The sequence below is a fragment of the Larimichthys crocea genome, chromosome XVII (assembly GCF_000972845.2).
Source record: "Larimichthys crocea isolate SSNF chromosome XVII, L_crocea_2.0, whole genome shotgun sequence".
In the NCBI taxonomy this organism is placed as follows: Eukaryota; Metazoa; Chordata; class Actinopteri; family Sciaenidae; genus Larimichthys; species Larimichthys crocea.
The window spans coordinates 3,552,160-3,572,862 of NC_040027.1; the positions used below are offsets into that span (position 1 = coordinate 3,552,160).

General features: G+C 40.7%; 1 protein-coding gene across 2 annotated transcripts in view; it reads left to right on the plus strand.

The window, feature by feature from the left end:
• The window catches only part of atp11b (ATPase phospholipid transporting 11B), a 56,735-nt gene extending 37,347 nt beyond the window's left edge, over positions 1 to 19,388 (plus strand). The window contains exons 29-30 of one of the 2 annotated variants that reach the window (XM_027289958.1): positions 8,749 to 9,024; positions 14,650 to 19,388. In XM_027289958.1, coding sequence (XP_027145759.1) covers positions 8,749 to 9,006 — 258 coding nt within the window. In that variant the 3' untranslated portion in view covers positions 9,007 to 9,024; positions 14,650 to 19,388. The remainder of the gene's footprint in view (positions 1 to 8,748; positions 9,025 to 14,649) is intronic. The other variant, XM_010736609.3, reaches the window with a different exon arrangement.
• The last annotated feature ends 1,315 nt before the right edge of the window (positions 19,389 to 20,703 follow it).

A 20,703-nucleotide genomic window follows, 5' to 3' on the forward strand; every position in this document is an offset into this window, starting at 1 on the left:
ACAGCTATCATCTGTTTTTGCATTTGTTACTCTGCTGTAGTTACTATGTGAGCAGCAGATTCTCTGCTGATCTCTCTGCTCTCTGCTCTCAAGAGAAATTTAGTTTTGGTGATATCAAATCCGTGAGTAGGATCCACTCACGCTGTAATTTGTTATTGTAGCGAACCTTTTTGTCAAGGTGAAAATGATTTAAAGAAGAATGAAAAGCAAGATGAGAGTATAAGATCAGGTATAGAGAGACACAAATCCTAAAGAGATCATAAATCAGGTTATTGTTGCAGTGGAACCAAAAAGTTTGTCTGCAGCAGCATCTTCAGAAACTTTCATCTTGTCTTAACTTTGTTAGCCTTTTTACTAAAATCACTGAGACCAATTGCACACTAATGTTCATTACCACAGTAAGCAAGTCATACCAATTGTTTGAAGTGAACTAAAAAGCAGTCTCAGTAAAACTCATTAAAAGTCATGAAATGGCACAGGAAAGACCGAATACATTCCAGTAGTTAAACTGTCTTCCGCATGCAGTGTTATATTTAATACTTATTCCTACTTGTATCACAAAAATGGAAATTATATTTCCTGTAATGTGACAAGAGCCTAGAGGCAGAAAACAAACTAAAATGTCACGGTAACTCAAATTCTAGACAGAGAGAAAAAAGGGTCTGCTTGTCGCGATGTTTAAATTCAGTAGTTCATTATTTTCTCAGCCTCTGTGGTCTTGAATTATCCACTTCTTTACAGGAACACGGTGGCGTTTGGTTGCAAACACACACCGCATGACCTCTTTTTGTGCCAATACTCTCAAGCTGAAGAACATACACAAACACACGTGCACGGTCACCTCTCAGCAGACCCATACTGTTACTGTATTGATTTGTCCAGCTGGAGACTGTTTATGTTTCAAAGCCTCCTCTTGTTTCTCGGAGAAAAAGGGAATTTCCTTTTCCAACTCTGTGTGGTGTTTGTTATTTCTGCTCTAACCTTTGTCTTGTTTTGTCTTTGTCTGCGTGCGCGTGTTGTTCTGAACGTGGGCTCAGTATGAATTGTTTAAATGTGTGTGTGTGAGAGCTGTATATCTAACCTTTTCTGCGTGTCTCTGTGTGTTCTTCGTCCTATTCTCTCTGTGTATTCCCCTGGTGTAGATGTATTCCAACCGTGTGGCGATAGGTGATGACTTCATCGCTCTGCAGCCTCTGTCCAGAGCCAAGAGCCAGCTGGGCAAAATTAGGTAGAGATGAGACTGTTTCAGTCCTGGGCTTAAAATACATCTAAAAATCAATTCAAATAAAACAAGTATCCCAGGAGTGCTTCATTCAAAAGCAATATTTCTATATGCATCTGTATATCTTTGTGAATAATCAGCCATCTATACCAGCTTGGCTGGCTGTTTCCTGGCATTGATGCTGATATCTCTAAATTAAATTTCCCTTCCATTTGTTTGAAAAAAATATCCATTTCAAATGTTAAAGCATATTTTTGCAATCCACCACACTTTCTTCTTCCTTCTCAGGACACAGATCCATTTCATTATTTTGCAGCTCTTCCATTATCTGACATTAAAGGGTCCAGTGTGTCAGATCAAGTTATTTACAGAATATGTCAGAAATGGAGCATAACGTGCATAACTATGTTTGAATTAGTGTATAATCGCCAACAAATAAGAATCATTTGGATTTTCTTACCTTAGATGAGCCTTTTATATTTACAGCCGCTGCAGGTCCTCTTTCACGGAGACTGCCATAGTGTGTCTAGTTGCTGGCCCTCTCCTTTATTCAGACGCATTGTTCTGCTTTAAAATATTCTTGTCACGTTTGAGGTGCATCTGCACTCATATAAGAAGAAAAGCAAACTGAATTAGTTGTTTTAAAGAGCAACAATTGGATTTGTGTTGTCTTATTGTATATAGACTTAGTTGAGTTGGGTTGAGGCACCTAAATTACTTGTTTAGGATTTGGAAAAGATTGTGGATTGGGTTAAATTAATAATTGATGTTTAGGTGACAGCATCTTTCTATTAGAAAGACCTGAAGACAAACCACATGCAGAAACAACGGGTATAAAATTTTCACTAATCTATCATTACCATAGAGACATGACTATCCACCATGTTTCTACAGTAGCCCAGAACACCTCTAAATATTTTCTTTTATATTTTTCAGCCTTCACGTTTTCTCCTTCACACTAGAACTGAAAGTGACATGAGAGGGTTGCAATTTGCAACCACTCTGCTAGGGGTCAATAAATCCTGATTACTAATCCTTTAACGTGTTTTTATAAAATCAGTGAAGCACTGAAGTTATTAGGTGCAAGTTTTACCATTTAGTAATGCATTGGATGTTCACATTAATAATAATAGCATATGATTGGTGTGACAAAAAACATGTTACAAACACAACTTTACATGATGTTCCTTTGGCAATTAGTCATTCTTCATAAACTATGGTTAAAACATACTTAGGTCAGTTAGTAATCAGAATGTCTTAAATTTCCTGAAACGTGTACTTGATGCAGCGATTAGGAGATGTTCTCAGAACAGAATCACATGGACAACCTAAAAGTAGAAACATCGCTTTATGAAACAAGCGCTCCTGTTTATGATCATTCATATAACACTGAAATGTTCTTTCTCTCAGGTCTGGACTTGATTTAGTCCTTCTGAGGACTGTTTCTAACACTGGCAGTACACTGATTGCAGAGATGTGTGCTGTTAATGTTGGAGCAGATTCTTTTGTGTCATGTCTGTGACTGCATGCCCTGGACAAGCCAATCAGCATTCTCCGTGATTGAGCTATGGGGAAGATAAAGATATTTTGGAGCAACATGATGTGACATCAAGCACTTCAGTCGCTGCATGTGTTGCATTTTAGTGAGAGGCTGATATAGAGAATGTGTTCTGAGACCTCCACCCTTCCTGCCTGTTACAGCATGGTACTGTCATTACTCCCCCCTACAGCATGAACAAATACACGACTGGCTGAGTGAATGAATGAATGTCAGATCAACTGGGAATCCTCATTGGCTTGATTTTTACACTCGCCTGGCCCTTAAAGTTCATATTTAGGGTCCTAAATCGTGATCACCTGGTCCAACCCACCTCCTGATTATCCTGATCAGCTCGTGGTCTTGTCACACAACCACAGTCTGGCATGCCACATCATACAGTCGCATGGTGCAGCCCTTTTATCTGCAGCATGGTCCGCCGTCTTGACATCCGTCCAACCAAACACCCTTAAACTGGATTCACCATTTGAGACACCCTCCTCACCTCGGAGTTGTCTACCTGCATGGTTTTAGCAGACCCACAGAACAAGACAGATACCCCCCACCACCCCCGCTGCATGACACACTGACAAGGGCATGATGCTGCCCTGTCAGACGCATGACAGTCTGTGTTATTATCACTGCTGTTTTAGACCGATGACTTGAAGATCTTGACTGTCATAGCAGATATCACTATAAACTGCCTGCAAGGGAAATCGTGTGAGCTCTGTGATGAAGGGAAAATACCAAAAGCCAGAGATAATTATTGATCTTGGACAGCTCTGTCCTGACTACTGGACATTTTTGAGTTTTGATTTTGCCAAGATCATGTTTATCAAAGCTTGTGAATTGTATATTCTTATGTGTGTTTTGTGTATGGCTGATAGACGGAAAATTGCTAAGCAGCTATTATGGTAATTGATTAATTGTTCTAGTCAGACATCCTTTGATTCCCCAATTATAAGAATTTGATTTGAAAAGAGTTTGTCTTTGACAAGAGAGTAAATCGACTATCTCTGGGATAAAACCATCAATTTTAATGTATGACCATGTTCTCTGAAATGTTAGAATGAGCATTTTTCATTATTTTTTTCACATTTTATAGAGAAAACAATTAATTGAGGAAATAATCAGCAGCCGCAGATGCTTTACAAGGCTAATGTTTGCTGCATGCATGTCTTTATCGTTACAGCTATTTGGCATGTTATGTCTGATGATTCTGTTGCACTTGCAGAATAATACAAAAAAATAATAGCCTATGTGTTTATAGTTGTTAACATTACACTTAGCTGCCAGTATAAACACAATAATAAAACTAATGCAATCTAATACAGCAGCCCTCCAATCGTACCTTCACAAAGGTTTTACTGCTTACATTCTGAGAGGTGTTGACTCATTTTAATAGTCTGTGGCTGTTGAACTGTATTGAATGAACACTGAGAGGTGTTGCTAATATTATTCTGTCCCATTTATAGAAACAACTGAAAAACAGTCATTGCATAGGTAGAACTGAGTGCACTAGGTTTAGCTGGTATACCTAAAAAAGAACTGGCAACTGAGCGTATATTCCATGTCACTAACAGTGTAGGCAAAGCCGGTCTCATCCCTGAAACTCAATGAGCAGAAACAAACTGTAGACTGACTCACTCTAAGTGTTTTGTGCATTATGGTATGGGAGGGCACAAAGCACATTATGCAAAACAGATCCTATCTCCTCAGTTTGAGTAATTTGTTTATTGAATTGGTAGAACTACACCAGACGCTCTTACTGGGTTCAAAATCAAAGCATGTATTTATGTTAATGTGTTGTATAATGCAATTCATCGAGGTGTGTGTGAATCCAGAATCTTTTAGAGTCTTTTTTTTTCCTAATTAGATTAGGGGGAAGTAATCACAAAAGAACCAGAGGGCTCTCCTGGGTTTTTTGTTGTTTGTCTACTCTGTAACTCTGATAGATTCATCAGCAGGTTAATTGGTTTGGATGCTAATAGATTTGCGCTTATCCGCATTAGAAGGATCCTTCTCCCTCAAGACGTCTTTCTTATGCCCGCAGCTTCTTTCTGCTCATTTGCTGCTCAATTTTCAAGCTATTTTCTGAGCTCATTGGCCTTCTCACCGGTGTCTTCAATTAAAGCCCTCCTCCGGTGACCTCATCAACCCACTCAAGTTTTCTGAAGGACCTCTTCTCAAGCAGTGATTTATGATTATCTCACAGTCCCAATTAAAATGAGGTTCAGGTCTGTCGCGGGGGAATAAGACCTGGCGCTGCACGTTGGTGTCTTGTTTGAAAAAGCACGAGGCAGCTGTTTTTATTTGCCTTGTAAGCCAAAAAAAAAAAAGATTGTTGGTGAGGTCACTTGTGAAGGGCTTTAAAAAGGGGACCAGCATTTATTTGGTCTCCATATACTGTATGCATGAGTTTATTAGAGCACACTGTAGAGTGAGGGTCAGAAATTTAATAAACTGCCCCCCCTGCAGTGCAGCTTGGACTGCCTCGCTGACTGACTGACTGACTGACCGCTTGCTTACTAACTGACTAATGATTCTGCTGGTTGGTAAATGTGCAGCACTGAAAAACATATCTGAAGTCTTTTAGTCTTGTATTGAGTCTTTAGGTTTTCTAAACAAAATGTAAAATTATGCCAAAATAGGCAATTCATCCCTTCCCCAAACAAATCACCTCAAAGATACAGTTTTAATTTAATATTTTTATGATAGTGCCTTTTTTTCGAAATGTGTACATGTTTTTAGAAAGTCCCTAAAGAAAAGGTAAAACAAGGAGTTATCTTGTTTTAAGAAGAATTTAAAGACTTCATACGAGACAAAGTGACTCATGTAGATATTTTTGCAGTGCGCGTGGGTTGGCGAACGGGCTGGCTTTGCTGGTTATGTTGCTGTGTTGATGTTTGACCTACCAACAGTCTACCTGGCTGACTGATGAGCTGTTTGACTAGCCAGCAGGGCTCACTGTAAGCATCTTGTGTCCTTCAGATGGAAGAGGGTGAGGGTTCAGTCGGCCCAGAATATGACCCTGTTAAAGCCCAGCGGAGCCCAGGGGAGGACAATTGGCACCTGCTAGCTGCTTATCCTCCCCCTGCTGCCCCCGGCCCAGGCCCCTGCTCCCCTAGGTAGTACCATACTTCACTCCCATTGTCCCCCGTCGTATTGTCCCAGCATTATAGCCTCGCCTGAGGAAGCCTGTGCACCCTGTAATAGCTGCAGTCAACCACATATGTCCTCATATATGGTTAAAACAATCTGCACTTTCAGTCATTCACCCATGACTGTATGTCACAGCCGCCCCTGCACTGCTCTTTTGTTTCACTTGTAAAAATACTGTATGACCCCATACCCTCCCACCAAACTCCCTCAACTCCATCCATCCCAACCTTTCCATGAATAACCTCATCCTTCCCTACACTGGTATGACTGACCCTGTCCTCCCTTACCCAACCATAGTTGTCCCAATCCTGTCTCAGTTCACCCCTCACTGTTATTGATCAGATCTGGGTTCAGAGTTTAGAGTGAGAAAATGCTGTTGGCATGCTGACTTCATTGTCTTCATGTATTTTTGTTCAACCATCTAACCCCGCCATACTCAACAAAGCTCTATTTTGAAGTCTCACTCATGTTCTAAGTATTTGATATAATCCCTTTTGGGTTTCAAGTATGATTTTAAGTATAATTTGTAAGTTTGTTTCTCTTTTGTTCTATGATTTAAGAATATTTTGTTGCATCTACATCCAGAGCGTGCTTTGCGAATGCTATATATCATACTATAAACCCAAGATCATTGTGTTTTCTTATGCAACCTCAAAAAAGATCGTGCCAAAGACGCTCTGCTGTCTTAGTTGTGTAAACCAACGTGATATTGTGCTAAATAAAGAACAGCGAAGATGAACTTGATCTGAACTCCAGTAAATCAGCCAGGGGGATGATGTCACTGAGGCCTTGGACATTTTATGAGAAAATCATCAAATCAGGCATCGTTTTCTCAGAAAGCCTCGGTTTACAAGAGAACTATTAATCATGAGGTTTGGCCTGCTTTTATCCTCTGCTTCATTTTGCTTCTGCTTCTCCAGAACTAAAGAAAAAAACATGCGACAAACAGTTCATAAACTCAGTTGGTAATTATTTCTTTTCCAACTATCTTATCCAGTCATCTCTCTAACAGCACTGGAGATTAATTTTTTTTTTGTAACATAACTGCCACTGAAAACTGCAGTCTCTCAACTCTTTCGCCTTCCATTGCTCCAGATTTACAAGCTCTGTGATGACTGATTGCTGCTTCAAAGATTGATACGAATGGTTACTGATAGATTAATGCAGGTAGAGTCAGAGTTAATGAGCTGATAGTATTTATCACCCATATGGTCACACCAGCAGAGATACGTCAAGGACACCTCACTAACCGATAAACACCAGTCTAGGATACATTACCATCCATGGCTACAGCTGTGGCTTGGCTGCTGTCACTGCCCTTCCTGCGGTTTGGACTGTGTATGCGCTCGGAATAATCACATCATCCAACCTCAACGTTTCTCTTTGCTATGGACTGTAACTACAGTAACAAGTACCAACCCTTTTCACAAGAAACAAAAGCAATATGCTCCAACAGAGAACGCACAAAACCATATATTTATTATCCAGGGACACCTGACACTGCCAGAATAAATCATATTCCGTTTGTCCCATCTGTGTTTTGCTGTTGCCAGCCAAGAAGCAGAAGTTTGGTTTTATGCCAGCAGTCAATCTCCAATTTCTGCCGCAGAGAAATGTAACAACAGCATCACAATCCAGAGCTCGGGGGAATACAGAGTCACACATTCAGCCACAAAACAGGACAGTTTTGAGCTATATCACAGGAGCCATTACTACCTAATACAGTATTTAAGTAAAGTAAGTTTCTTGACTGTTCGTATGCTGGAAGAAATTGCAGGTTTTAAACTTTACAAAGGCTTAAAAGTTGTCGTACACCAGAGTTAATATTTAGTCATAAGAAACCTCACCATGAATAATGCATGTAGCAAAAAGTAGTTTTTTTTTTGTTTTTGTTTTTTGAACTAAAGATTAATTGTGGACCTATGATAATAAAAAGAAATAACCAGGTGGGTCACCAAAGTTGGTCTGAGGTTATTCTGTAGTTATGTTGTATGTCATGCTGTAGAAAAGGAGGATAAACAAGGTTAACTATGTGAATATAACCTCTCTCTGCTCTTCACGTTCTCTCTTTTCCATCACACCCTGTCTCTCGCTCTCTCCTGAGTGCTGACTCAGGTTAACACAGCCACCTGATCCTGCAGGTTTCTAGGCAGCAACTTTATTCAGCTTTGCCCACCAATGCACCACTGGCTCATTGAAAAGTTTGACTAGTCATAAAATATATTCTTATTGTGTAGACAGTGAGAGATGTCTACATTAATACAGACGATAGTTTGGAGATTTGTTTTCACATATATGAGCAGGCTGGACCTTTGATTGGACTTGAGTAAGTTAAAATAAAGATGCTGTAGTAACTGCAGTTCTCTAATAATGGGTTTAACATCGTTAGAAAATGTTCAGCAAAAACCTGACCACTTTAGCTCTTCAGTCTGATGTGGTTTCTAAACAAGGACAGACCTAATCTGCTTTACAGGCACCCTAAAAAATGCTGCAAATCATTTTAATTTCGAGGTTTTTAAAGCTTTTTCATCTTATTCTTCCTCATTCTTACGTTTTTTCTGTGTTTATTTGCAACATTTCAGCCCTCTGTGTAGCATGTTTTGAATGTTGTCCCTGTACACCATTGTTCCTGTGACAGCATGCAATATCTTCCAGTCATCCATCATCCTGTCATAATGTGACTGCAAACCTGTTTTGTGTATCTTATTAATTTCTTCCTTTTTCTCCACTCACTTCTCTATCTTTCCTTCTTCTTTCTTTTTTTTCCCCTTTTGTCCTCCTTCCTCTTTACTTCTTGACATTTCTCCCCTCTTTCTCCTGCCTCCAGTCTCTATCAGCCCCCCAGACGCAGGCCCTCAGCTGTGTGGAATCCCTGTGCTGCTACCAACATGGGCAGAGCGGCTGTTCCCGCCTGGCCCACCTCCTGGAGCAAATAACCGGGCAGTGCCAGGCCAGCACCAACCATTGCCACACATCCAGCCGCAACAACAGGTGGGGAGGACGCCGACGACTGCAGGAAACTATGATTATGAATCCTGATGAACCCTCACCTCTTGGTTTCACAAATTTGGGCTGCAGGCCTTAATATGTCTACAACCCTACTGTAAGTGTTCAATGTTCAGATCTGTAGTTGACCATAGAGTTGTGGGGGAGCAGGGTCTCAGACGGTTGAAGAAGACTGGTTTTAGCTTGCGGCTTAGCATAACTTTGGGACAACAGCCGAACGTGAGTCCTACACTCATCGACTCGATTGAGTTCGAGTGTCGGGCAAGTCTGAACATTTTGATTACCCAGAAAAGTGTGCTTAATCTCATATCCACAGTCTTGTACTATCAAAAATATATCAGTACACCTTGTAACCAAAATTATAGAGACCAATGACTGAATAGATTGTGATGGCCATGCCTACTACATAGCATGCAGATGTGGATATTTGGTAGTTTAGGCAGGGACAATTTGGATTCCAGCATTTTTATTAAGGCCCTTACAAAGGAGACCTGCGATATACAACCACCTAACAGGTCTCAATATTACACTATGTAACCTGTCTTGTCTAACCCCTACATTAGGGCGGCTCTGTCTGTTAGCCCATGTGTCCATGTCCTAATCATCTATGCTATGATCTGTTGTTCTGTCTGTCCACTCTGTTTCTGTTCAATACTCCCTGAAAATCAAAGGTTGGTGTCCAAATGGGAGTTAGCCGGATTAAGCAGTTTTCAGGGAAAGCTGCCTAATCTGTAATGCACTTTATCAGATGTCTATACTATATGTCAACCATGAAGTTGACTTATTAGCTTTAGGTTGACTCCTATAGGTCGTCTTGTTCATTGGAGGAGTTTCTCCACTTGAGATAATGTTTAGCTGGTCGAATCATGTTTGATCCGAGCACGTGTCTGGTATTAACCCGTGATCGAATAGATGTGATAGTGCTTCATAAGTGACGGGTTGTAGCGATTTAACTTTCAAGCTGCACTTTGCAGTTTTTGCATTTTGGTGGCTCTAAGTGGCAGAGAGAGGTTTAATAATGAAACATGATGTCAGTTTACTGCGCAAAGCGAGCTCTCAGTAAGTGCAGATAAAACTTCTTCTTTCCCTGCAATTCCACTTTGTGATAAAAGATGAGAAAACATACACAACTTAATTTTTTTTTTGGTTTTCTTCATAAAACAATTTGCCTAGTGCAGCTTTAAAGACGACAAAGCTGAGCTCACAGTTTGCTGAGCTGCCCGAATCTGCAGTTTCAGTATTATTGTGTCTTTTTTATCCTGAATCTCAGTGATTCAGTGAGGTCATTGATTAATTGACCTGATCAGCCCTTTCTGCTGAGCAATCAATATTTCCTGAAACAACCTGGGACACTCAGTATTGATCACATCAGTAATGAAGATGTAGCATTCTTGTTCTTTGTGTGTGAGTCTATCGCAGTGGGCCTTTCGGAGTCGGGTGGTGTGGCCATGCATGTTTGTTCGTTCATGACAGTGTGTGTTTGTAAAGGTGATGACGGCATGCAGGTCAAATAACGGAAGCACCACCCACCCTCCCCACCCTCCCTTCAGCTCCTCTGAACCTCAAACTGCAGACTCTCTGTGGTCGAGTAGAGGACTGGGTCATCCCAGTTGGTCAGGCCTGGGAGGGTACAGCAGTCTTATGAGCAGTAAGCTGGTTCAAATAAGTATCAAGTTAGACATCATCCGATCACATTAAACTTTACATTCAGCGAGCTGGGAGCATACAGTGGGTTGATATTTATATTGTCCATTACTCCTCAGACAGAGATGGGTGGGATATGCACCATGAAATAATCTATTTCAATTGTTGTCGGGTCATTTCACTGGAAGAAAGGGAACTATTCCCGTTGCTTTGGGGTCAAATTACCACTAAATGCATGATTCAATTTAAATGAATTTCTTCCTGTGGGAATGATTGATTTGTTTTCTGACCTTGGCACAAAGCAACCAATTGGATTCTTCTAATGAGCAAATGGCAGCCAATTTGTACTCCCAGGAGGGGGGAAATAAACAATTAGTATCCAGTATAAGTAAAATGAAATGCTCTGCTGTTGTGTGCTTCAAAAAACACGATCAACTAAAAGAATTGGGGCTGAATTCATTTTTTTTAACCCCTCATCTCCTTCCCTTAATATCGCCTCTCCTTTCTTCCTCCTCTGATTTCAACATACCTTCATCTGTCCCTCCCCTCCTTCCTCCTTACCTTTTTAGGTTTCAGGAAATAAAGCAGAAAACCACAAAGAACGAATGAAAGACTAGTGAGACTCAGCCCACATTTGGCCTTAATGCTACAATACTGCCATAAGGGAAAGGGCATATATCTACCCAGTCCTATATAACATGCTTAATGACTGGACGGGACATATAGCAAGCATATTTACAAACATATATAATGCATAAAGTATTTATCTGTTATATATCGGAATCCCAACTGTAGCCGGCTGCTTGACTTGGCCTGTTGAATGCTGGCCACAGCTGAACCCTGGCGAGGGGCGACAAAGCAGGAACGGACGCGGATGTCAAAGATGTTTTTCCTAATAAATGATGTACATGCACCCGTGCAGTTGTCATATCCCGGCAGCTGCGTCTCCATCCAAATCACAAAAAAGTCATACTCTGAACTTTAAATATGAAAGGGTAGGGGGGTTTTGTTTGAACATCAGCAAATAAAGAAATGTACTTTGGATGCACCAGTTAACAAGCACGTCCACTAAAAATCTAAACTCGTGAGCTGCAGCTACATGATGATTTCATCAACAGACTTCATTCTTTAACAGCCGTTTGTTGGAAATCTAATTAAAAGTTCCAACATCTGTTCATCCTCTCTTCTTAACACATTATAGTTTATGGGGGGGGGGGGTCCTTGGATGGAAACACAGCTGCTGTCTGACACCCCTTGCTCCTTCTCCTAGAACAGGGGTACCACACCCTAAACCAGAGAGGCTGCTGGGAAATGTAGTCTCAGAGAGTCTTTTTTTTTTTGCTACTTCCTGTATCTATTAGTCTTTTTCTACTGGATCCTGAAGCCTTATATGTGCTTCTGCGAAGAGGCCAACTTTGAGGGCATGCTGGTTTTATAACCAGGGGTGTTCTAGGTGGGTGGAGTTACAGTATATAACTCCATCTTGTCCACTGCCGGCTACAAAACAAGCATGCCCAGATTCTGTCTTGTTGCATGGGGGCTGCTGTTGCCTTTGGTACTTTGTATACAATGTAAACCTGTATGTATTTGTGCCCCCTCACACACTCCTCCTCCTCTTGCACTTCCTGTCCTCTCTGTCTCTCTCTGTGTCTGAAATCTGCATAATGTTGTTTGACCTTCCAGATTAATTATTCATGTGCTGTTAATGTCCCCTGTGAGCTTCGTCTTGTCAGAAGTCTGCCTGTTCCGTTCTTTTCTTGGGTTCATGTTCCCACCAGCTTATCCCGAAAGTGTTTCGGTACTAACATCTGTCATAACCCGGGGAGCAAAGATGTTTTTAGCACTGAGATGTTTCTGTTTGACCCAAGCCCTGGTATACAGTCGAGCTGGTGATGCAGCACGTGAGAGCGCCTCCAGTCAAACCACAATTTGAGTCATCAGCCTATTTAAAGTCCCTGGGTGGCTCTGTTTTCCTGTTCAGCAGGTCTTAAAACGGTTGTCTTCATCTCATAAAGCAGCATTAAATTAAGGGTCACAAGTAGAGCAGCTGACATTTAGACGGTAACAAAAAGGAGACGTGGGTGGACAGGTGCTGCGAGGGGCAGAACATGCAGTCTTGCTCTCGTCATATATATCTCCTCCGTGTTTAAAAGCTGTCCACGCATTTGTGGCTCTTACTCGTGCAGTCATGTGAAGATCAGGTGTGAAAGCCAGAATGGAGTTACTGTTTGAACTGAGAGGATGTTGAACCTTCTCTTTGCTGGTGCTCTGAGGCACCACGCTCTGATCATTAACTACTTTGATGAGTCAGCGTGATGGTGGTGGTTGGTTTGTTGTGACCTTTCCATTCCAACGGTGGCAAGCTGCGACTTTCACGATGTATCCATGTTGTATTCTCCTCCAGCTCGATCTCTGGCTTTAATTTTATTCAGTGGTTGAGAACTTTGTTAGACATTTCCAAAGGAAATCCAGCTGGTTAAGCTAATAGGAGAAAGGTATATATTATAAATTTTATACTGTATGCATATATGTTTAATATTGTGGAAGAAAGTATGATGAGAGCTATTTTTCTAGTAAAGAAGTGAACTTCAGGATGTATATTTTAGCAGAAAACCAGACACTGTTCCTGGTTATTCTGAGAGTGGATATATGAGGCATGAATGTTGTTGATGCTTGTTTATCATGATTGATTTCTCTTTATGATGACTGTATTGATTTTTATCCATGAGTTGAGTAGCTCAAGTCTCATCTCACCTCCTCTAACTAATCCGAGTCAGAAAACAAGACAAAAGAAACAGTATATTTGAAGTGTGAGATCGGATGCAGACAGAATTTAAGGACTAAGCAGTTGTCTCTGAACAACCTTTATTAAATCTAAACCTTGAGACCGTGTTTGGATCGAAGCCTTTGCATAATTTGCATTTCCAAGCACTCTAGGGACTTGGATTTACTTTGACTCCAGACTGCTGCTTTTTACACGAACAAAGAGATTATAGTGGATAGACCCAGATTTTTTCTTTCCCAGCCTGCTTTTTGTTTGATCCCGATCAGAGTATCAGCAGGATTTAAGTTTTAGAATTGAAGGCCTTAGCGCAGTAATTAGTGATCTTACTTTTTAAGTGTAATACAGAACAGCATTGGAATTACAAAGTCTAATAGTCATTGTACCTGGTCATGTTTAGATGGTAACCCTAGATTTGTACAAGTTGTCTCTGCAAATAGGAGAAGTTTGCCTTCAGGGATTTCTGCCAGCCACTTGTGTTGTGGGAGAGTAAAAGTCAACACTAACTTATTTTTATTTTACCATGATCTTTTCCTAAACTAAACCGAGTAGACTTTTCTTGCCAAGACTAGATTAAAAAATCAACTAAGTCATTAACTTTGGCTTAACATGGGACATGAATCCCCGTCTCTTGGATTCAAACCTGCGTTCGACCAATTAATCTTCCACAAACTCCTCCCTTTGCTCCTTATACTATGTTACCTGGCAACTTCAAGAGTTCACAAATCCAGGGTTACCATCTAGACACAACCACCGTACCTGTTTTACTAAAGACAGATGGACTTTAATGCTCCTCAATAATTAGTTGATTTGTCATTGTTAGTTATTTTCTAATCTGCATCATCAGGACTGTGTGGGTGTAGTTTCATCCCCATTTGAACATTTTAATTTCTAATCTCTGATAAGTGACATCGTCTTTTTCTCACTGAGCCTGTCCTCTTCAAACCAAAAAAAAAAGCAGGCAGGAATAATAGAAATCTTTCATGTGAAATAACAAAAACTGTTCTAACTTGAAATAATAATTAGTGTTTCTTTTGGACCCCATAGCTGATTTGAAAAATATATTTTCTTCCACTGATGGCTCTGGATTAATGTGAGGTGATGAGCAGAGACTTTTGATACTCAACACTAACACTAACACCATCACACCCATCACTAACCCTTCACTCTTCCATCCCTCACTCGTCTTCTGGACAGCAGTGTATTAGCTGCCCCCCGACAACACACACACACACACACACACAAACACACACTCAGTCACTCTCCTAACCCTCAGTCACTGCTGCCTGTTTTCAGGTCTTGGAGCGACACGGAAAACCTCTACTCCAACGATCGCAGCATCCTGACGCTGTCGCCCATCGAAGCCACCCACTGCTGACTCCCAGAGCCACTGACTGTAACACACAGAGCTGGGGGAAAGCTTCCACTGTGCTATGAATCAAAATCACACCGTCACCCTGCCGCCATTTCATAATCCCACTTCACTTTAAAGTCAATGCATCCTCAGCTGGACACAGATGGGAGCTGTGGCATCATGTGAAACCAAAGGAATCGTCTCGATGCAGCGAGCTGCTTTATCCTTCACCAATTTGTTGAGCTGAATCAATGCTTTGTAGAGAGCTTTCAGAGGGGAGCTGCATCATGGAATTAAATAAAACATGAATTGTTGAGCAAGTCAGTGTGGCATGAAGCCGACATCTGTGGAGCAACAGTTATCAGATCGCTGCTGCTGAAAGGAGCATATTTAAATTCAGTACCCTTTAAAAGCTAGAGGAGGTCAGCACAGGTACATGCACCATCATGCAGCTACTTAATCATTTCCAGTACAGTTGCCAAACTTATTTTTTCTTGCAACTGGCATAAACACGACCTTGTACTGTAAGTCTGATATATTTGTAGACAGACAGGAGATTCCTGACAATCTGGACTTTTTTTTTGTTTTGCTCCAGATGTTAGTTAATGTCAGGCATCAGTCCTGCTCGAAGCATGGCAGCCTAAAAGGACTGTAACCTAACCAAACTGGTTTGGACATGCTGACTAACCTCAACACGGGACTGATGTGGTTTATAGACACCAGCTCCCAGGAATCAACCATGTAGCAACAGGACAGAAGCTCCAAAACTCTGACTACACCGCAGAGGTGACCCAATATCATGCTGGTTCCATAAACTGCTACATAGATTTCTTCTTTGAGCCTCTTTGGCCTCGCTGCACCTTCATTTTTGCACCTTTTCATATAAACCGCCCACAGTCCTGTAGCTTCCAGAGCCTCGCTGGTTCTGTTCAAATCTAGACTTGTTTCCTTCGGACCTACAGTACTCCCTCGATACTGTGCAAGGAGATTCATCTCTACCGTGGAACCAAAGACCAAAGGATTCAGACTGGAGTTGAAAAGATATAAAGTGTTTATTTTTGTGCCTGATTGTACAGAAGCTTATATTGTTATGAAGACTACGGTTATTGTTCGTGCTGCTTTCTCGTCTGACTGTTCAGGCCTCCGTCTCGCCGCTACGTCGCTCTGAATGGCGCCAGACGAGGTCTGTTAAAAAAGCCATACATTTTCAAGAAGTTATATTCTAGATAGATTATTAAAGGTACTGCAGATAGAAGCTGTTTGAGCCTGTTGTTGGTGTTGTTTAAAAACTTGTTTCCCCTGAAATGCCTTTTCTCATTCAGCCTGGTTTGCAAAAGCATCTTAGCATTGAAGGCCACGACGCTTGGAATATTTTAAGGAATATTTTTAGAACATCGGTACAGACAGACTCGGAGTTACAATCATCTCTCTGAGTTGCCTAAAAATATTCCGGCTTCGATAACGGTACCACTTCTGTTTCTGGGAGGCAAAGCTGGCTTTAATGACGAGATGTTTTTTTCCAAATCGCGGCTGATGCGTGTCGACCCGGACAGCAGAATGTCTCTATCTTTCCAGAGATAGATATATCAGATGAATTCTATAACTCAGCTTGGATAGAGATGAAAAGAAGAGCAGAGCGTTTGCACAACTCACATATCAAAACCACATTTCTGTTTTCTTGAATCATTGTTCGTCTCTCACCATTGAATTCATCTGAACCATGTTTTTGCTGTTATGTTGTCGTCGCCGTGTGTGTTTCTATCCGCATGTTGATGAAGTGTTAAGTGTGTGTGTGTGTTTGTGTGGAAGTGTTGCCGTGTTTCTTGTGTGGCAGCCGTGTTGGTTGAAGGAAGTACAGTACGTGTGTAGCCTTGCTGTAAGCTGTTCTATGACCTCAGTGGGCGCGTGCTGGCTGCAGGTCAAAGGTCAAATCTTTTATGATGCTCAGTGTGTCCTCTTCTTCCAGAAACAGGCGAACTGAGGAAGTTTAACGGTTCTTTCGCTTTAGGAGAATTCATTCGAGTCCAGATCGCGAAGCTGACAGGAGCGTAACGTAGAAAACTTTTTAAGACAACCGTTTTAAACTTGATGTCAACAACCACACAACAATGACCGGTACATGCCTCAGCTCACACAGGGTAAACACAGAGTCATAGGAGTTTCTGTTGCTATGGTTACAGTTTAAAGACATTCAGCTCAAAATCAGAGAGCCGCTGATCTTTCTGTCAGTTCATTGAATATTTTATTTTCTGTACGGTACACATTGTCTGATGCATACCTGGGCCTGTTATATCCTTTCTGTTCATACAGGTGACAATGAAAGTGTCTATTTATTATTATTGCCGTACTTCTTCTTCTGTGTTTGTGTTGAACTGTTCTTACATATCAATATACTGTATATGTGTGTCCTGTTCATGCGGCAACTTCCCAACGTGTTTTACTTGATATTGGACGTTGTAATCAGGAGGTCAGACCTCCACTGAAGCTTTTTTTGTTTTTTTTCTCTGACCTGAAGGTGACGGTGCAGCTGGGAGCTGTCAGCTGTAAGCCCGAATGTTAGCTTGTTACAGGACATATGTAAGGACACACTTGAAGTTACTCCATGCAACAACCAAACGGTTCATTTTAACCACCTGAGCTCATATATGCTATTAAAAAAAAACAACCTTGATACACCTATGATACCTGTGATCTGTACCTGGATTTAGAACAAGTGCATTAATTCAGTTTGAACCGTTTATTTCACATATAAAGGTCAGTTTACTCATCCACTACTCAGCCTGTGAAAACAGGTACGGATCCAGTATTTCTGCAGCATGAAACAAGAGACATGAATTCAGGATATCTTGTTCTCTGCTGCATTAATTATGACCATTCGGTTCCATGGAACTGTATGTAAATGCAATACTATATCAAAGAGGACCCTTTAATACCCTTTTAAAAGGTCAGATTTGATGCAGCAGAGGCAGAAATATCCAGACTGAAGGATGGATCCTCCTCCACAGAAGACATAATAACTAGCACAGGCTGAGCAGGACTTCAAGTGAAATGTTTCCAATATTAATACAGAAAAACATCAGAACCAGCTAGAAGTTGATAAAAACTTTATCATCTTAATGTCAGAGTGTGATTGCACTAAAGGTCAGGTGACAATATTAAATCCCCCAGCCTTAAAGTGCGGCATGAGAAAATCTACTACATTAGACTTGAAACCAAGATTGGACAGCCGTCCTCTCTGAAATCAGCAATAAACTCAGTTTTCAGGAGGATTTGGAGGCATCAGAGCTGTGACCCTGCTCAGTTATTACATGATATCAGAGCAGATGGAAGACGAGCGCTCCCCTGCCAAAGGCAAACAAGGCAGTGATGTGCAGAAACACCTGCAGTGTTGGTGCATTTCTGATGCCCCCTTGTGCTCACCTAGGACGACCCAGAGTGTTCACAATGAAACAATCATTATGACAAATGAAAGGTGTGTCTATTTATGGGGTTAGATAAAAAAAAATAATAAAAGTGCTAAAAGATGGTGAGGACAAAATTATCAAGGTTTTATTTCAAAATGTTCTTTTTTCAAAGTCATAGCTGGCTCTGCCCTGCTCATCTGGATTAATAGAGTTGGTAATAACCAGCAGCATTATGAAATAAAAACATAGTGACATTAAATTTGACCTGTAATAAAGCGCTAATGTGGAAAGAAGCAGGATGAAGTGCAGCTTTGAAAATCTAAAGAACTAGTCCACAATTTCCCCGATTGTTTATTTATCATTGTGAACTCTTTGGGTCTTTATATAACACACACACAGTTTTTATTCAAATCAGACAGCCAGAATATAAATACGGTGGTCATGTAGTAAACTATATCGAGGTACAGATTGTTAAACATATCAAATATCAGAGCTTTATGACAGGAGAGCAGCACGGTTTAGATATGAGGCCTCTGGGGTATTTCTGGAAGCAGGAGATTGCTTTTTTTTTTATTTTTATGGTTTAATATTTTATCAAGCCTCGACTAGAGATGATGATCATGTCACCCATCAAAATAAAATTTGATTCCTTATTAAAGACACCACACAGGTGTGCTTTTATAATGGCCAGACCAGAATCACTCGTGGCGTCTTGTGTCCTTTCTTCAGTCTTTATATCATCCAGTGACCAGACCTTCTGTCTGTGACATTAGACTTGGAGAATGATCCTGAACTCTTCAATTAAAGAGTTCATAGTCGTTGTGAGCATAAAAAAGGAAAGTTTGGAGCTGAAAATCACTTCCAAATGCTGACGGGTGACGTCAGTGCAGAGATGCTCTTGGAAAACTCAGCCACGGTTTGAGGACTTGAATCAAATTAAAGTTTCCTTGATCAAATCAGCTAAAACGAGGAGCCTAAATTAAAATGTCAACCGATCACTTTTCTGCAGCAGAATGTCCTGTGACTCAGCATCAGCACACGAGGCTGCAGATCATGTCATTGCAGGGAGATGGTTTGTTGGAATCATTTTTGTTCTCATCAGTAAATCGTGCTGCTCCAGACAATTAATAAACCACCATCATCAGTCTTCTGTTGACTGATATCTATTGACGTGTCTGTCCTCCCTCCTCCTCCTCTTGTCTGTAAATCTGTCTTATAGCTGATGTTTATGAAGATGCAGTTCTATTTACGAAATAAATACATTTTTAAGAAATGGGTCTTTGGAGTGTGACTGCATTCTTTTAACTGTTGTTATGATGTGAGAAGTCGACATTAACGGACCAGGACCAAACAGACGAGCAATTTCAGAGAAACCTAACGTAGTTAATGAGGCAGACAGCAACAATTAATGCAACGGACTCAGATGTACTCCAACATGACCTGAAGAGACGTGTTCCGTTACAGAGTCAAGTATATAAATCACTCACAAGCTGGCACGTCTTTACTTTTTAAATAAATGACTTGAGTTTTTATGAAGAGATGAAATGAAACTAAATTAATCAACTTTTTTTATTTATATATATTTTGATTGATTGATCGATCGATCATAATAATGAACATAGTTGCAACCCTGAAACTTTTCAGCACAACAAACTGTTCATCAGAAACAACTGTCAGAAGTGATTTATGTGGCAGGAATGGGAAAAGTACTTTCCACTGCCAATTAAACTTTAATTAAAATAAACTAATTAAACTAAGAGGAAATAAAAAAATGTTTCCATCAACTTCTTAATAGTTTTGTTTTTTAAAGATGATTCTGAAGCTGTTTCACCACAATTAATCAGACTTTTTCCAGCTGTGAGCAACCTTAACCCTTTCCTTTGCGATTTATTGGAAAGTAATGTCCCTTACAAATAAAGTGTCTGCATACACATGCGTAGAATAGACCTTTTTTACAGCAGCCATGTTGACATGAAACAGGCGTTAACATTGATACTAATTACCTGTTAAGGTCATGTCTTTGGACTGTGGGAGGAAGCTGGAGTACCCGGAGAGAACTTGGGGAGAACATGCAAACTCCACACCTCCATGACAGAGCAGCCGCTCCATGAAACATCAAGATGTGGTTGTTCCTCTGCTGAGCTACTGCATCACTGATGCATTATCACTTACTCTGATTGATTAGACCTCCACAGTGAAGGATCAATCAGTCCCAGAGTTCACACACACACACACACACACACACACACAAACAGGTCTTATCAGCTAAAATAAGAAGTAAACAACCCACATTCAAACATAATTACCATGACACAAGGCTGTGCTTACTTTTGAAATATTTTTATTACAGTATCTGACCACTACAATATCATTAAAAAAACAAAAAAAACCAAACACTAATCATCCATCTACAGAATGAACAAACGGACCACAGGTGTTGATCAGTTTTAGTCTACAAGGCCTCGTAACACACCAGTTAGTAAGAAGAGAGCGATCAGCAGAAACAGGTCAAGTTCACACGTGGTCTGTGGGCTAAAAAATCACTTGGACTGATGGAGGATTTACACAGAAACAGAACATCTGTCCAAAGCC